This window comes from Periophthalmus magnuspinnatus, chromosome 6 (assembly GCF_009829125.3).
Source record: "Periophthalmus magnuspinnatus isolate fPerMag1 chromosome 6, fPerMag1.2.pri, whole genome shotgun sequence".
Classification (NCBI taxonomy): Eukaryota; Metazoa; Chordata; class Actinopteri; order Gobiiformes; family Gobiidae; genus Periophthalmus; species Periophthalmus magnuspinnatus.
The window spans coordinates 27,071,019-27,090,166 of record NC_047131.1 but is presented as its reverse complement, the minus strand read 5'-3'; the positions used below and the strand labels follow the sequence as shown (position 1 = coordinate 27,090,166).

General features: G+C 37.8%; 3 protein-coding genes across 3 annotated transcripts; 2 read left to right on the top strand and 1 right to left on the bottom strand.

Moving 5' to 3' along the window:
• Positions 1-1,295: 1,295 nt before the first annotated feature.
• On the top strand, positions 1,296-3,936 carry LOC117372590 (protein FAM180A). The gene is made up of 3 exons (XM_033968413.2): positions 1,296-1,514; positions 3,202-3,302; positions 3,383-3,936. The coding sequence occupies exons 1-3, from the start codon at positions 1,433-1,435 to the stop codon at positions 3,704-3,706; spliced, it is 507 nt and encodes a 168-aa protein (XP_033824304.1). The 5' UTR covers positions 1,296-1,432; the 3' UTR covers positions 3,707-3,936.
• A 283-nt stretch (positions 3,937-4,219) lies between these two features.
• slc23a4 (solute carrier family 23 member 4) lies at positions 4,220-12,022 on the bottom strand. The gene is made up of 11 exons (XM_033967580.2): positions 11,939-12,022; positions 10,516-10,656; positions 9,533-9,690; positions 6,567-6,726; positions 5,979-6,160; positions 5,770-5,890; positions 5,287-5,697; positions 5,054-5,218; positions 4,869-4,977; positions 4,700-4,795; positions 4,220-4,485 (listed from the first exon to the last, which is right to left on the bottom strand). Exons 1-11 carry the CDS (start codon positions 11,984-11,986, stop codon positions 4,220-4,222), a joined length of 1,857 nt encoding a protein of 618 aa, XP_033823471.1. The 5' UTR covers positions 11,987-12,022.
• A 2,640-nt stretch (positions 12,023-14,662) lies between these two features.
• LOC117372642 (ALX homeobox protein 1-like) lies at positions 14,663-16,321 on the top strand. The gene is made up of 5 exons (XM_033968465.2): positions 14,663-14,974; positions 15,058-15,102; positions 15,199-15,347; positions 15,837-15,941; positions 16,039-16,321. Exons 1-5 carry the CDS (start codon positions 14,707-14,709, stop codon positions 16,216-16,218), a joined length of 747 nt encoding a protein of 248 aa, XP_033824356.1. The 5' UTR covers positions 14,663-14,706; the 3' UTR covers positions 16,219-16,321.
• The last annotated feature ends 2,827 nt before the right edge of the window (positions 16,322-19,148 follow it).

Below are 19,148 nucleotides of genomic sequence, written 5' to 3'. Positions count from 1 at the left end.
TAGCTATTTTAACACTTAGTATAGTACGTTAATAAGAACATTGTTCTTTCTCACCTCAAAACACATCACATGGAGAAAGCTTGGCATTTAACTAACCCAGAGTGGGCGTTTCCATCATTATATTCTCGCCCTAAAGCTGTTGAAAACCCCTGTGCCAAGTGGCAAACAAAGTCTCTCTTTATAGTTGTAGCTCATGTTTTGTGCCCGAAATATAAAGGTTGATTGTGTAATGGCAAACTTTTATATTATTAGCAGGTTTATTGTTTATTATGTGGCTTTAAACTACAGTTTCATCCATAATAATCAATTTATTAAGAGCTTAAAATAAGTCCCGTTCCATTTGAGCACCAGTGTTTTGTACATTAATTTTTTTTAGAGGCCATTTTGGATTTAACCTGTGAGGACTGTATTCTTTCTGTACAACTTTTTGTTTTGCCCATGGTGTAAGCGAGCATATATTCAGTGGTGGAAGGCAGCGTACAGCAAATGCAAGTACTAAAGTATTATATTTAAGTAAAAAATATCTGTATTATCTGTAAAAAGCATCTGTACTTCACTTAAAGTTGAGACTGTTGACCAAAATATGTATAGTTTTTCAATAAATATCACTACTTTTACACTTGAAAATGTGAAAAAGCAGCTTGGATGAGCAAAACGTCTTCATTCCAAAACTTTTTGTTTAGTTGACAGATTTGAATTTTTTCTTTTATAATGGATCATACTTGGACGACTGAGGGATTACACAGACAACTTGTGTGAAATGCTTACTTAATACTTTTACTTAAGTAACTTTTTACCTCTGTATCTGTACTTTTACTTAAGGAACAAGCACTGAGCACTTCATCCAGTACTGCGTATATCATTCACATCATATTAGATCCTCAGAGCGCTTTTACGAGCCGATGCGGAAGATTGTCTTGCAGTGATATTGTAAGATTTATACTTGCTGTTTAAATAATGTTACAAAAACTGTACCAATACCTTTTACGAAGATAGTAGCAATCAATATAACAAACCATCATCTTTGGTTTTAACAGTGCAAAATAATGTAGAGGCAACCGGCTACTTTGAATGAAAAAGTCTAAGAAAAACACTGGAATCTCAGAAAGGATATCGTCCATCATTAACATTCATTTCTGAAATATGATGATTTATAACATGAGTGAGTGCATGGAGCTGATGACAACCAGCTGAGAGCTTTAAAACATTCAGACTCAGCGAGAGGGGCAAAAACAGATCAGATGTGTGAAGAGGAGGAGGGCACACACACACACACACCCCCACACACACACACACACACGAGGAGTCATATTTAAAACCAGGGCGGTGTGCGTTAGGTTAGACTTGACGGGAGTACGGTGGGATGCTGTGATGAAATGCAGGGAAACGTTTGAAGCCGTACCTGACGAGAGGAGTGTGGGCTGAGGAGGGAATGATGATGGGGCAGAGGCTGGTCCTGGTTTGTCTTCTCTACAGCTGCATTAGACTCGGGACGGCCAGGTGTCGGAGCCGAGGTAAGAGCTACAAACGGAAGAAGTATGACATTTTGGTTGTTCACTGACACAGAGTTTTTACCTGACACAAAGTAATATTGTATGTCGTATGTGTGTTTAGCTTAAATATCACACCTGAGTCTCATTTCTGTTCTTGGCTGTGGAATTTTGATGCCATATAAAATCTAATATGATGTAGGATAACAATTTCTGTTCACATTTTGGACAGGAAAGTTATATTTAAATCAAAACCTAGGCTTGCCACTCATTGTCTTGTTAAGTAGGAGTAAGCTGTTATCAGTTTATTAGTGGTGAATGAAGTATGAAGTAGTTTTTCTTTAAGTATAAGTACAGATACTGCAGAAAAAAATACTCAAGTAAAGTTAAAAGTAAAAAATGTACTTAAAGAGCACAAAGTCAAAGTATTTTAAGCAGATTTTAAGGTTTAACATGGCTTCCAATGTAATAATTTTGATAAAGTTTTGTGTTGAAACAGAAACAATTGAGTTGATTTCCTAGTTTTTTGTTTTTATGGTTTTTTTTCCCTAGCTGTTTTTATTTGTATATTTTTATGTTAAAACGTGTTCAAAAATGTAGTGGAGTAGAACGTACAGATGCTCTCTCTCAAATGTAGTGAAGTAAAATTACGTATCCACTTTAAAATCTACAGTACAGTGCTTAAAATGTATTCATAAGTACAGTACTATAGAACTTGTACTTTGTCACATTTCACTTCTGACTTGTTATTTACATCTGATTTGAATGAGAATTACTACTACAAATACTCCCATATTGTAGCCACCTGTCAGTCACAGTTATATTTTATACATGTGTCCGTCTTTATATAGATTTAATTAAATGAAAATGAATATTGTCCAACTCGAAAACCTGTCAGAGTAACCAGGAATAGTGGTTTAAATAGAAGAAAAGCAGGGTTACTACATGTACGATTTTACTGGAGGAAGGAAAACGCACGCCAGTAAAGCATTTCTTCCACTTCTGCTTGTACAGTTACATTCTATTAAGCCTAAAGTATTTTACATGTGGCTGCCAAGTGTATCTACAACTTTATGATCCTAGTCCCCTGTATGAGCTATTCACCTGACCGTGCAGTTTCAGCCTTTGAAACATTAAATGCCTGTGCTTTTGATTTGACACAAGCCGGCAGAGTCAGTGAGGAATGTTGGCTGCACTAAAGGAGGAAGAGGTGGAGACAAACATACTGTAACGTAGCTATAAGGAGTAAGAGGAAAGTGTAGTTTTATGGGCGCTTAACGTTTTGGGTAGAGTTAAACCGCAAACAAATGGGCTAAAATGGTCTTTTTGGGCATCGTTTATGAACAGACTTGGGCATTTTGTTTTCTAATGCAAGAGTAATAGTTGAAATGCTGTGTTTGAATGTCCCAAAGTCTGATGGTTTCATGGCCCGGGGTTTCAAGGTCACATTGTGTAAATATTCAGATTTGTTTTGAGGGAAAAATCAGGCTAATACAACAATGAACATTATGCTTATATGGAGATCCGTATAATCCATTTGTAACGCCGCCTTTTATTCTGCTGCGTTTGAAGATTTAGGTCAAGTCTTATGTCCTAAATACATGTCATGTGAGAGGTCAAAGGTGAACATACTGGTGACAAATACATGAATCAGCACAGTGAGATTTGTATGCTTGCTTTTCTTCACACTTCATTTCACTTTGACTCATAGACCTGTTCCCAGCTGCGAGCAGTCGACTTAAGAGAAGTTTGGCATTTGTGGACAATCCAGTCTTCCACCACTCCTTCAAGGATGCACATCTCCTGTTTGAGGTGGGATAATATAATAGTAATATAAACAGTCTTTCTATTGTCTTAAATGAGCATTCTTAATAGTATAGTTTCATTCCTAGATCCTGATGACTGGCATACATTTCGAACCCAGTGGGGAGTTTTCGGTAGACGATGGTGAGCTGGCTTCTCTCCGACAAACGAAGGAACTAGAGGTCATTTGTGAGAACATTGTTCCCAAAGATCTATCAGAAATACTGCGTCTGATATCACAGATCTCCCAGACAGCGGGACATCTCCATCAGGACGACTTTGAACGCACCCTGTTGACTTTGATATACACCACCCAGAGGATGGCCAACTCCACCAGCACGCACCAAAGAGAAGCATGGGCCCAGTCTTTTGTTCATTTATACAAAGCTCTCAAGCAGGACTTGATGACATGACTGAAACTATTATTAAACTGCACAGAACAATTTATGATAAACATGTGTATTGGACATAATAAGTCCATCTGGTCACAGGCTGCTGTGGCTGCATTTTAAAAATAAAACAATAGAAAACAAGAGCCAGAGGTACAGTTCATACATTATACATTTGAGAGGTGAGTTGACAGTGCACTTACTCATAGATCTGACATTAAAAATCTTTGTGCTTTTGTGCTCTAGAATATCAATACGGTTGATTAAATAATTTGATTAAGTTACACTAAACAGTTCAGCAAAGGACATTTCTTACAGTAAAATGAAATGACCAAATAGGCAGGTAATGTTACAGATTTAGTAGTTCTTGTCCATAGCGACAAAAAAAAAACTTGTTGACCAAAAAGGCTGTATATGAAATACTTGCACCATGTTGTTACAGTACAGTGTCTTTGACAAAGGTCCCTCTTCAGCTGCCTTAAATATTACATACATACTGTATGTTTAGTCCCCAGAGTGAAGTGGTGTTAGCTGAGTTCACAAAGTGACTCCTATGATGATGGGTGCAGGCTGTGGGTGTCCCAGAGGCTGCTTAGGCTCCAGGGCATTGATGTCCGCTCCACTGCCCTCCTTAGAGAGGGGCACAGTGGGGGGGCAGCAGGGCAGGTACTGCAGCCAGGAGGAGCTCAGGCAACTGTTAATGCCAAAGGGAAGGTTATAGACCTCTCCACTCTCCAGAGTGTTACTGGAGTCGTCCTCATGAGCCTTGTTCCAGGCCAAGATACCTCGCTCTTGTTTAGATCCTGATGGGCACATATCAATATGTATTTAGTACAAGTTCAAAAGTTGTGTTAGTGCTTGAACCACTAAAACATATATTTAAATATGGGAAATGTGAATTTTTTAAAGTTAATATACAAAACATCTCACATTTGTTTACCCAAAAAGAGATACTAATGATAATTTGTATAAAAACTCCATTAATAAAAACACCAATAAAAACAAAACCCACAATACCTGGGATTGTGTTATCAAGTATGAAGCCAAAGAATCCCCCCACAAACATGCTGGTGGTCAGGAGCACCTGCAGGACCTGGTCCAGCTCTACCACACCTGAACACAACATGTACATTGGTTTAAGACTTTGGATGGAAATCACACAGACAGTCTTCTTCAGTTTTGATACCTGTGGCAAATGTGTTAGGGTTCTTCAGTATCCAGTTGGGTATTACCAAACCAGAAAACATGGAGAAGCCAAAAATGAAAATATTTCTAGATGAATTCATGTCAGCATACTAAAAAAGAAAATATTTAAAAAGTTTAATAAATACATTTAAGAAAGATAAGAAAACTTAAAACTTTGCAATGTACCTGTAGATTTGACACTCCTGCAGCAGCGACGACCCCAAACATGACCATAAACATCCCTCCTACCACAGGTGAAGGGATTGTTGTAAATATAGCTCCTGCTTTTCCAAATACCCCCATAACCACCATGAGGACTCCACTGGCCACTATCACCATCCGACTGCCAACCTGGTTATACAAATATTTATCAGAAGTGACTCTACTACTACAGGACCTTTATCACATCAACACATTACCTTGGTGATACCGAGAGCACCGACGTTCTCACTGTAAGATGTGGTGCCATTTCCAGTTCCCCAAGCTCCAGCCAGCAAACAGCCCAAGCCCTCAATACCAATGCCCCGATTGATAGCATGTTTAGGTGGAGGTGGAGCCCCGGACAACCTCGCACAAGCATGGTAGTCTCCAACTGACTCAATCATAGAGGAAATAACCCCAGCTAAGATGCCCACAACTCCAGCCAGGCTCACAGTCGGCATGCCCCACTGACCGGGGTACGGCAAACTGATCCATGGAGCCTGAGCCATGACATCCCCCTTTAAATCAGTGCGGGCCAGGTAACCGTACTGCGAAGGGTCCGTGGGAAGGACGTTGTATTTGGTCAAGAGGTAGCAGATGAGCCAAGATATTGACGATCCAAGTAATACCTGAAATTATAAAACACAATGGAGTTACCATATATTAACACATAACATATATTTAAAGTGCTTTCTACATACAGGCAAAATCTGAAAGACATATATGCGGGTGGTGTGCAGTTTTTTCGCTTTGCTATAGAAGGGAACGGGTACTGCAATGTGCCTCAAGTACTGCGAGAAGAGAATGATCAGAGATGTTGTCCTGCAAGAGATTCAAATGTTAAAATCAAAAGCATTTTACAATAATGTACAGTGTTACAGTTTGAGTCAGATCATCAGTGGTCACTTACATCGCAGAAATACCCCAGTGATTCCCAGCGCTAGTACCCGCAGAGTCAAACAGAGACAGTCCGATGAGAGAAATGGTGGGAGCAATTGTGAGGGGCCCAATAAAACGCATGAAAAGGCCGATGAGACCAGAAAATCCCACAAACACTTGGAATAACGACCCCACCATAATGGATCCTTGAAGCTGAAGAACGCAAATAAAACACATTATTCATGCGATAAGAATACCCCAGATAACATATGCAACAAGTATAACGTTTAACATTTACGTAAGCAACCCGATAAAACCCTCTGCAAGTGAAGAAAAAACAACCATGACATGAACATGCGAGGTGTTAGCATGAAAAAAGCATAGCGAATAACACTAGCACAGAAACAGGACTCAAACAGTGACTATTTTGTCCAGCTGAAATGCTTTGTCTTCTTCTAATAGAAAATGAGTGTGCGTAAACAACTGATTTTGTATTTGCACAACCTGAACTGACTGAGAAACCTTTTGCTGTGCTATGAAAGTTTTTCCTAAATGTCTTTCTTTGTAGGTGACTGTATAAATTGTGACTCAAAGTGTCATGTGGATACAATTCACTCACGGCTCTCATGCGACTCTGCCAGACCTCGATATATTCTGTGGACGAGGTGTTGACGAGACTTGCATTCTGAGTCCAGGCGGGACACGTCCACTCGGGCATGGACAGCACTGCCATCGAAGGTGCCAGGAGTGTGAATGTGCCACCTTGAAGTATCGGGAGTCTAAAACAAGAATGAGTAAATGTTCCTTTTGTATCTCTGTAGTGGCACAAGCTCTGTAGATTTAAACCATGTGAGGTAGAGGGAGTCTCCAATTACCGATAGTTAAACTGACCCAGAGAGTTAAATCTATTAGTCATCTGCACTAATTTGTCCTGGGATATTTTCTGAAATGACAAGTTTGTCTTTTGTTAATCACTTTTTCTTTGTATCTGATCATTCAGTACGTGGAGTCAGACAAAAAGCATCAGTACTGCTAAACTGGAGGAATGTTAGCGACTAGATTCCAAGCTAAATACTGCACGAATTCCTCCCGATATCCCACTGTGACACAAATAAAGAGCTGAGCAGTTAGGCAAGAGTCGAATTCTTAAATAAACCCATTTGTAAATCACTTGAGGATAAATGATAACAATTCTATATTACTTTAACTACATCCCCAATTCCAACGAAGTTTGGACGCTGTGTAAAACTTAAAAAAAATACAGAATACAATGATTTGCAAATCCTTTTCTACCTATATTGAACTGAATAAACTACAAAGACATGATATTTAATGTTCAAGCTGATAAACTGTATTGTTTTTATGCAAATATTCACGCATTTTCAATTTAATGTCTGCAACACATTTCAATAAAGCTGGGACAGGGGCATGTTTACCACTATGTTACATCACCTTTAGTGTCATCTACAATCAATAAGCGTTCGGGAACATTTAAGCATTCCTCAACTTTTCCTCATTCTTTTGTTACCCCTGTCCCAGCTTTATTGGAACATGTTGAAAATGAGTGAATATTTGCATAAAAACAATACAGTTTAACAGTTTGAACATTAAATATCATGTCTTTGTAGCTTATTCAGTTCAATAAAGGTTGAAAAGGATTTGCAAATCACTGTATTCTGTATTTTTTTAGGTTTTACAGTGTCCCAACTTCACTGGAAATGGGGTTGTACAACAGTGTTATTATTCACGCCATTTCAAACAAACTGTTGGAAATGGTGACTTGGTATTTTTCCAATTCCTCCCAGATAATCTCCTGACACAGTAAGACTTTTTACCCTACAAAGCTGGGGGCATTTACTGGTAAAGAGCACCGTTTTGTTTTTTGTTTTTTTGTAGGTTAATCAGGAAAGCTGTTCTACCAAATCACAGAAGGAGTCCGCTCTAATATGCCGTGCTCCACAGTGGATTTTGTTTTTGTGCACATAGTGAACATGTATTGGCAAATCTAAAGTATTTTTCACGTCTAATTTGCTCAATAATTTATCTTTATCACATCAACTAAACAGTGCTCTTTTTGCTTATATAGATGACTTGATTATTATATGCCTTGCTGAACAGAAAAAAACAGATAAGTGCCATTTGGGGGCTAGTTTAGTAATATTTCTAAAAGCCAAATGTGTTTTACTGCGGTCAAAATATAATTGTATCACTTCTTGTTGAAATCCACTGTGCATTATTGTTATTGTTAATATCTATAGAAGATGGCAACAAAAAGAAAGAACTTGAAAGAATCTGTTTTTTACTCCAAAAGAAGGTTGTTTGAATAGTTAACCAAGCATCAACAAATCCTATTTTTAAGTTAAACTAGTAAAATTGTCTGATCTTGGTGATTTGAGCACAGCTGTAATGACGTACAGTATAAGGCACATAATACTAAGCTCCTTGTTTACAGATGTTATTCGAACAGAGAGAGTCAATATCATCTTAAAAGAACAGGTATATTCAAAAAAAGTAAGACTAGAACCAGTAATAAATGTCATTCAAACATATTTCTGTTCGAGGGGTTAGTGTGGGAACAACCTTGATGATAATTAACAAGCTCCTACACCACATGTGTCAAACTCAAGGCCCGGGGGTCAAATGCGGCTCACCACGTCATTTTATGTGGCCCGCGAGATGGTAAATTAAAAGGCATGACTGTCATTTTAAAATAAATCCATGCTGCTTTAATGTGTGCATCAGCCATAAACTAATGAGAAATATTTGCAAATAATAATCCCAAAATGTTCAGGAAGATGATAATTGTAGACATGGAGGGCAGTTTCAAGAAAGTTGAAGGTGAATATAAGTTTGTGCTTCAAGGAGAAAAACCTGTATGTTTTTTTGTGTTTTGAGGAGGAGTCGGTTGTGAAAAAGTACAATCTACGTCGGCATTTTGACACTAAACACAGAGCCAAGTATGCAAACGTCAGCCTTCAAGACAAACAACAAATTGCCCAATAATTAAAAGGCTGTTTTTGAAGCAGTGCTGAAGGTCTGTGAGCAGGTGTGCCCCGATACACACTTTAAAAATGTCTGTAACTGTGTATCCCCTGATAAACTGACATGTAATATTTATGACTTGAATAAGCAAGAGTTATTTAACAACAGAAAGAGCTATTTAACAAGTTAATAAGTAGTTAAATTTATTTTACATGACATTCGGTTACATTTAGTGACATTTACACTGCCGCAGTTATATCTGGCCCTTGATGGCGGCCATTTTGTTCATGTGGCCCTCAGTGAGAAGTGAGTTTGACGCCCCTGTCCTACACAATCGAAGCATTTAAAAAGAGGTATAAAACATTACCTTTTGAAAATGACAGGACTCAGGAATGATTTATGTGAACTGCCGTGGTTTTGTGCATTATTATTAAATAGGGTTTGCATTATAAATAAATTTTACTTCAGATAGATTTTGAATAGAATGACCGAATAAAATATATATTTAAAAAAAAGACTTAATGTATTTTTTGCTTCATAATTCATCCTCATCACATCAGTCTTAAAAAAACAGCACAGGTTTTGTTTATAGAAATACTTTACCTTATCCCAAATGTGACTTGGAGTAAAGTGCAGATGCCAGAGACAAAAAAGATGGTGCTGATGAGGTGGCTTTGGGTGAGACCATCGTGCTGAAGACAAAGGCCTTGGGACAGGATCAAGGGGATGGCGATGATGCCCCCGAACGCAGTCAGACAATGCTACAGCAGAGAAAAGAGAGACGTAAACATAATAAATCTTGTTATTTTATACCAATACCACAATAATATCTCTTCGTATCACTGTGTGGTCTTAGGTTCTATGTAGACACACCAACCAGGTCAATGTCTAGTTTTATCGGATATCGGAAGCTAAAAAAGGCCGGGCGTGATTAGTACTTCGATGGCGGACCGCTGGGAATACCACAGGTGTTGTGTCCTTAGGCAAAACACTTCACCGACATTCCCTATTAACGGGATATCCATTCAGAGTTTACGGAATAATCTAACTGAACGAGAATATACAGTATTTCAAGAGTAGCCAGACAAAAGGTGACATGATTGTGATTTGAAACAGTAGCTCAGCTGGTCGAGCCTTTGTCTATGGATCTGAAGGTTGAAGGTCTCGACATAAACATCATCTTCTCTCACAAATGAATACTGGCATTGTGTCCTTGGGCAAGACACTTAACCCACCTCACCCTGAGTGTCTCTGTCTCTATACTGGTCTTTGAATCTGCGTGTTAACGGGTGAATAGTTCCGTGAGGTAAAGCACTATACAATAATGTGACCATTTACCAAAAAAACTGTTCAAATATTTGCAATACTCATTTTAGAATTGAACAGTATCTTGTGTTTTGGGTTGTTTTTTTGTTTTTAATGATCGTAATTTACAGTACGCACAAAGCTAATATAACTATCCACCCAGGCATGTGAGCATAACTCCTAACAGCAACCATCATGTGAGTTCAGTGCGGTTATATAACAGGGTTCAATTTGCTCAGAGATATTCAATAATGACCTGAAATAGCCTCGCTGACACATACCTGGATGCCAAGGATGATGCAGAGGTACCAGGGGGGCACGTCGGTCACACAGTACGCCAGTTTGTTGGTGTCCTCCTCCACAGAGCTCTCCACCTCCTCGCCGTGTTGTGTTCCAGCCAGATCACAAAACCGTCCTTCAAGCTTAAATGACCATGAGATATCAGTCACATGAAAAGTAAAACCTCCAGCGCAGTATGGAACAGGATATGCTTCTTTAACTCATATTTTTGTAACGTTCCCACATGAGATACACATTTTCAACTCAAATCTTAAAGCTTCTATATTACGCTGTTTTCTGATCTATGTTATAATGTTGTTTCCTCATCACAAACAGACCTGGAGTTGTGTTTTGTTTCATTCACACAAGTTTAACACGCAAATACACTCAGTTCTTCTCAGAAAACACAACCCAGGAATTGCCAATGTCTTTTAAACAAAAGGTAAAAGGCAGCTATTGAAACTACCACTATATGACATCACAAGGTGGAACAGAACATTTTGAGCTTTGGAGGTAGAGACAGAAATGGAGATGTAGATTATTGTGTGAATATGTGTGAATGAAACAAAACACACCTCCAGGCGTATTTCTGATGAGGTAACAGCGTTCCAACATGACTAAACGCTCACAATAATCCATTTTGTGTAATATAGGACCTTTAAAATAAAAATAAAAAATGCCAATGAATCGTACAATGTTTATCATCTTTTTTTTTCAAATACTTCTGAACTCTCACATTTTTACTTAACAATGAATGACTTAGGAACTTTATTTTTAAGCAATTATCTAGTGTTTAGTCAGTCACAAAAGGTTAACATAAGCATACATGGTGACAAAATAGGTCTTTTTGCTCGTCGCGTCAGTAATGTGATTAAGTCCATGGAGGGACAGGAATGTAAACAAGTACATTCACATGTATCCATGAGTCTCTATCCCATAAGATTAACAAACTTTGTATAGCTAGTGTGTGAGTTATGTCATTAGTAAGCATATACTCACAAATATTACAAATAAAAAAAATAAATAAATAAAAAAAATTAAATAAAAAAATAAATAAAATTAAATAAAATAATAATAATAATAATAATAATAATAATAATAATAATAATAATAATAGACATTTTTATTACAATGATTAAATAAAATATGCCTTTTGTGCTCATCTTGGGACAGTTTCCTTGTTCCTTGTTTCCTGTGAGTGTTAATCTGCTTATCAATTATTGACAAATGACTTTCCATTGGTTAAATCAATAATTTTGTTAAACTCTGCTGGTGTCGGCAACTGCTGGTGTAATTTTGGGCTAAACAAAAATAAACTTAAGTGAATTAAATCTTGGATAACCTCGAGGTAACAATCGCAGTGACCCATTTCAAAGACTGACTTTAGTTTTATCTGCAGCATAAATACGACAAAATGATACTCACGGCAAAAGCATAATTGTCCAGACCGTTGCTGTCCTTCTCTGGAGCCATGTCGGAGGAACCTAGACTCAGGTGGGAGTCCTCTGGGATAAGACACAAACTAAAGCTACATCAGTGAAAACAGTGGAGTCAGAGGCTGGGAGGAGGAAGAGGAGGAGGAGGAGGGCAGGCTAACGGAGCAAAGTTTAGACACGAGACTGGTACGTTTGTTGAGTCCCACAAGAATTCATGTGAACCCAATTATAACAGAAAAAAGCAGCTGACCAACCGGCAACCAGGAAGCCCACTGCTCTTTAAACCCTCTACTGCCTCATATACGGTCCCTCATTTCCCTTTACGTTGATAGAACACCAAAATATTAACTTTACCAGGAACTTTTGTAAAATTTAACACATTTTAGGGAAACTCACCATGACTATCAGATGGTGACACTACTATCACATGGCACACCGCGCTCACTGGAGTAGGTGCTCTGAGAATGTTAACTTTGTTTCCTAATCTGTAGTGTAACTATTTCCCGTCAAATGATGTTAGGAAAACATAACATTATTAGTGTTTTTAGATTTAAATAAATACCCACATCTTTCGAATTACAGTAAATAGGTCGCAATGAGGAGGCTACGTTGCTAGGTTAAGACAGTAGTTATTACACTAAATTGAAGACGTGGTTATCTGAAATGTGTATTTATAGAACACAGGTCGACCCACTGTGATTTATCATCTATATTTGACCCTCAGTGTCTCTGGGACGACCTGTCAAGAGCAGCGAGTGCCACAGCGCAGCGCCTAAAGATAACTCTCTAGATCTTGGGTTAGGTTTGCTCAGGACTACTTTATCTAGAGGATTTTACCAGTTGTGTATGTTTTGTCAAGTGTTATATCCCCTAAAATGTCTTTAAAGGTCCTATATTACACAAAATCGACTCTTGCAAACTTTTAGCCAGGTTAGAACATTGTTACTTCCTCAAAAGCATACCTGGGGTCTGGGGTTTTGTTTCATTTACACATGTTTCAGTGATCCTTACAGTTAGCTTGTCTTCATCTCCAAAGCTCAAAATGCTCTGTTCCACCTTGTGATGTCATGACGCTGTAGCTTTCAAGTCAACAGCTACGTTTTACCTTTCGTTCAGTAGATATCGGTAGAAATTTCAGGGATTCTAGTGAAGGTGTGTGGGGTTTAAAAACACAGTGGAGCACTTCCTGTATTACCACATGATGACATCACAAGGTGGAACAGAGTGTTTGAGAGAAGAACCCAGCCTAAATATTCAGGTTTCGTGTGTAAAACCACGTGTGAATGAAACAAAACACAACTCCGAGTATGTTTTTGATGAGAAAACAACATTATAACATAGATCAGCCCTTTAATAAACTATAAATGGAGGAGGAATGAGTGCTCTTGTGGCTGGTTGAGGAAGAATAAACTAATCACAAATGCCTCAACCAGAAATTAGTTGAAGGAAATTAATCTCACATGAATCCCACAGAGCACAGAGTTGCAACTGGCACATTATAAGGTCGTCCACTCTTCATGTGACCGTGCACTGTATATAACGGCCGTCACATGTCAAGTAAGGATTAGATTCGGATCAATGCCAACATTCTTGAAAAAAACATGTAAACAAAATGTGATACAGAAAAGATCTTTATAACATTTTAAGTTTAGGTTTGGTGAGTAAAAAGCCTGTGACGTTATGTGAAGTTGTATAAATAGCACTCATGAGTCATGTTTTTTATGCATGTCCAGTCTCTAAAGCCGAGCTAATGGTTTAAAGGAAAATGTGTTGATCGTGTTGCTTGTTTTATGTGCGTCAAACAGTATCTCGGAGTCACATGATCCCATTAGTGCAAAGAGACGGTGCGCTTTTAAATGTTCACGGTGCAGACCATTCACTCATGTAATTAGGTTGGGCTGTGCACTCAGTTGCCTGGAGAAGGGGGAGTTAACATGATAAGAGACATAATAGCCAACATAAAAAATATAATGCCAATTCTGTTTATTTTAAAAATGCAGCAGCCAAGATTTTATGATTTAATTCCCCATTTATTATTTTGCAGTTCTAATAAATACATTTATCCCCCTATTCCTCAGGTATTAAGTGAATGTAATAGGTTCAAATTGTTAAAATAATATAGATTTTTACTAATCATAACAATAAAAATACAATATAGATCCTAATGCTGCAAAACTTTAAATGCTGAGGCCTAAATACTCTAGTCCTTGTTCATCATTTTGCTTGTAGTAAACTGCTGAAGCCACTAGATGGAGACATAATCAACACAATTCTCTCCTCCACCACTAGATGTCTTCATTCTATTGCCACTATGCAACTGTGAGTCCTCTGAATGAACTGGTGCAGGAGGTCATACTGAGGCCAGAAAGATAAAGGAATCAATAAACCTGCAGATATGATAGTAGAACAAAAACGACATATCAATAATAACATGTTCAACCTTGAATAAAACTATAAAACTAATGAATTTATGGCTGGATCTAAATGCGTGACTTTTAAGGCTAAAGAAAAATAAACTAAAATAAATTATGCAATTACACAGAACAGAAAGAACAGAACAGACAGAACGAGATAAGTGAATATAGATTATATTCTGAATGAAACTGTGGTGATTAATGAAGTTTCTTAGAAGTATAGTGTCACACACTGGCTCCTCCTCTTCAACGCCCATGTGATGCAGGTCAGACATGCCACAGCACCACTGTAACATTCATGTCCTGAACACCGAACAGAAGGAGGAGGATTCTTATATTTTTTATGCTAAAAATCAAATATTTTTTAAACCTTAGAACAAGCCATAAAAGGATGATGTCCAGAGAGACAGTTTTGGGGACTTGCAGTAGAGAGGACACATCTCTGAAAGAAGACTGCATGGACCAACAAACAGAGGAGCCACCACATAGGAAACTATCACATTCCATTGAGGAGATTCTGAAAAGACCCACAAGTTCAAGAAAAAACAATACAATTCATCACAACAGATCGGTGATAGTGGAGTACAACGGGAGCTCAAAGCAGTGCACAGGTGAGCTTCATGCTTTTAATAGGCATGTATTTTATGAACTAAAATCCTTTACTGAACATGTCTAAAGTTGTTTGTTGTTACAGACAAACCACCACTGGAGTCGTCAATAGCAATGAAAACCTGTACAGGTAAGTCCTAGTCTTATAGTCCATGGCTAGAACATTCACATATTCATTAGTACAAATTAATGGGTAATATTAGATGAATGTTTTTTGAACTTCTAGTTCAGAGAAAGAGGAGGCAGACGAGGGTCACCTTTAGCTCCTTCCAGCTGCAGCAGCTGGAGAGGGTTTTCCAGAGAACTCCTTATCCAGATGTGACCACTCGAGACCAGCTCGCCTCCCGCCTGCAGCTCACAGAGCCACGCATACAGGTACAAACACTACACTTTAGAACTCAGCTGACATGAATATAAGACGTCTGTGTACTTATCGTATTTGCACAGCAATGGGGCTGTGCGTAGACCTTTTTTATAAAATACATACAGTATTTAAATAGTTGTGGGTACTTGGTATAGCAACAAAATATATGATTTGATGTGTTTTATTTAGAATTAATTTTAATTCAATTGATTAGGTTTAAGCAATTTTATTATAAATAAATAAACCTCAGAGTGTTTGAAATATAAGATATGTTGTGCAAGTATTTTTTTCTAATAGAGCAAAAATTTAAATTGTAGTTGTTTAAACACAAAGTTTTATTATGTTATTATGAATTCACGCAGTCTACTAGCAACTACTGCTGTGTGTATTTTCTATACAGTCTTGTTGGTGGCTAATATTTAATATTCTATAAAGGACAGTCCCTTGAGACACATCATCTCTTTTTCAAGTGTGTTGTTTGTTTTGTGAAACCATTACAGATTTGGTTCCAGAACCGCAGAGCCAAGAAGAGAAAAGTGGAAACGCAAAAAGATATAAAACAGCTTACGACCACTTTAGCAGCTCATCAGCCGTTTTATTATGAGGTAAGAAGGAGCCACAGTGTGTACAAACAAAGTCCTTGAACTAAAGAGGAGCTTTTAAAGATGCTAATAATAGTCACTTGTGCATTTGCTCTGACAGACGTTCCAGGGGCACGCGGGGGTCTGGAGCTCCTGTCTTTTACCTGAATGTCTTCAGACCGCACCAGCACCGCTCCTCCCACACTGGGCCTGTCCTCGCCCTCTCTCCAGTCTCCATGTCCTCTATCACACAACACAGTATTTTCACAAGCCTACAAACAGAAAGATTACATGTTCTTAGTTATGGTAAACACACATAGCCTGTATATGTTTGTGTCAATATTTGTAATATTTGTGATGTTCTTATTATTTATTGAGTTGATCTATATTTTCAATAAAAAAATGCTGCAAGAACATTTTTGTTTGAATGAAATGTTAAGTATGTATTCATATTCCACAAGCCGTGTAGTACAAAACAAATCATAAATTGGATATATGGATATGAAACCAAGCATTACACGCCATAGGATCTTGGCATTTCCTCTGGAGATGGACCCATCCTGTCCAGTTGTCCCAGAAGCAAAGACGGCAAGGACAAAATCAGGGAAAATAAATGTCCATATATGGAGGCAGTCACGTCTTCCTTTCTAAAATGTGTTGTTTTGTCCTATAAAATGTCAGAGTCCTGGTCATGAAACCTTATTTCACAGACGTAGATAGGGTGAGCTCAATAAAACTGTTTTATCAGCTTGACTTTTTGACAACCTGTGCTTATCTAAATTTACACTTGTAATTTGAGGTTATGGGCAGGTCAGGCCTCCTAACCAATGGAGAAGTTGTCCAAAGTGATCATGATATCAGCAGCATTTAAAAATATACAAAACAATTTAACACAATCTGAATGGCTTTATGATAACTGTGTAGCAGTGCTGTTTGTGGTTAGTGTGATAATATATATAATATTTCTAATACAAAAGCAAAAACTAAACTGTCTGCTGCTGCCCAAGTGCGTTCCATCACAATAGAAAACTGAATTCTTTCAAACGGGCAAACTTTTTAGGTGTGAATACGCTTCTCCTTTGTCCAAGCTGCTTCTTTGATCTTTGGTAAAGGTTCACTCAGTTTTCTGTTTTAAAATTAAGATCAGTGATTCTTTTTGTCAGACAGGAGTGTTTGACAAAAAGCGTTCCTGTCTGACAAAAAGAAACGCTAATCCTCAGCAGCTTCGTCATTTCTGTCAAGATACTGGTAAGTCAGAACTTTCTTTAGCAACCAAAAACAAAATTACTGTGTTATTTGAAAATTACACTGCTGAATAATTCTTTTGTGAGAATGTTTACTCTGAAATTAACCAGTTAAAGTCCTGATACTGATTAGCAACCACGGCGAACCCTATCACTATAAAAGTCTCATAACAGTGAAGCATAGAGAACAGTTAAACTCTTAACCTTTCGTCATCTGGTTTATTGCTTTTATGTTTGCTCCATGAAAAACTGTTGCCTACTCCTGGCTCCAAACTAGATTATCAGGTATAATAAACTTGGCGGTGTGTGTATAAACTGTGCATTAAAAGCGTCCCATTGTAGTTTAAATAGACCTATATATTTTATTACAAAGATATGCATGTTGGACTGTCATTGATCAACTGAACAGACATCTAAAAAAAGAAAAGAAAGATAAGAGAAGAAGAAAAGAAAATAAACAAGTTCTTGGAAGTGAATCTTTGTAGCACATTAGTGATAAAAGTTGCACTGAGGGGCAACCTTTCAGTCCTGTCCTGAAATGCCTTCTTTCTACAATGATCTTAACCTTAAGGCCGCTGACCCCAACTCATTTATAACGGTCTGCTCAAATAAACGTCTTGTGTGCTAATCCAAATAAGACAATAAAATATCCAGGTTGCGCTTGTCTGGCATTAAAATATTAAGATAAAACGTCAAATTCTAAAGTTTATTTTAATTCAATTCAGTGTATCTTTGTATAGGACCTAACACAAATGTTGATTTAGCCAACAGTAAGTTAGAAAAAACAGCCTACTCATCAGTAAAAACATCTGGATTATTTTGATAATGTTGTTATTTTGTTGCACTTGCACCAGCATTATTTCCATGGTCTTTCTTCAGATTATCAAACCATGTGGAGGTTGGCAGTTTCTTATTTGACATGTACATGTAGTCACACTGTTTTCATCATCTATTAAATCTATTCATCTATTAAAATAATATCCATGTCTCTGAAACTGAACATAACAGAAATGCTGAATTTATATCAAATGAAAGAGCAACAGCTCAGCTATTTGTGTCTTTCCATGTCATTTCTCCACCTTTTGTCCTCACAGAGTTAGAAGAGTTTGTCCTGGAGGCTGGGACAGGTCACTGTGGGGACAGGAGACAATCTGACCTAAGTCTATAAAATGTATATATATATATATATATATATATATATATATATATATATATATATATATATATATATATATATATATATATATATATATATATATATATATATATATGTGTGTGTGTGTGTGTGTGTGTGTGTGTGTTATAAAATGTACTCAGTGTCATTAGAAAAGGTGAGCATTATTTAATAAATTTAGTTTTGTTTTGTTTTGCATAAAAAGGTTAACTCTGTGAGCACGTGCACCATGTGGCTGTGACTATGACGTCACTCATCTGTTACATTATCGTTACAAGAAAGTAATACTTGAAATAAAATAACCTATTTAAATATGATTAAAGTGTTTTTCAATTTATTGTAATATTATAACAAAATACTGCATGTTTAAAGTTTTGCTAACAACTATGAAAAATGCTTTTCTGGAGAAAAAACTGAAATGTGAAACTTACCCAGTGTCACATGTCCCGTCTTAACCAACTACAGGGGCCTACGGGGTCAAAATAAAAGTAAACACTTAATATCTAACATGTCCTGTGCAGGTTTGCACGTGGTACGGTCCAGCCGCTATGTCTGAACTCTCCAGCAGGGGGCGCCACTGCGTGTATGAATAAGCAGAATTGATGCTGAGTGTTATTGCTGAGAGTCCGGGGGACAGGACAGCACTGACCTAATTTTGTCGCAAGGGTTTGTTGTGTTCTTCCCGTCAGTGTGACTGCAGCTCATGGACATCCTGCGCCCCTCTGTGAGCTGAGACACACCGAGCATCCCGCAGCCTCCGCCCGCCTGTGTGCAGCCCCACAGCAGAGGGGAGAGGCAGGGACAGCCACACTG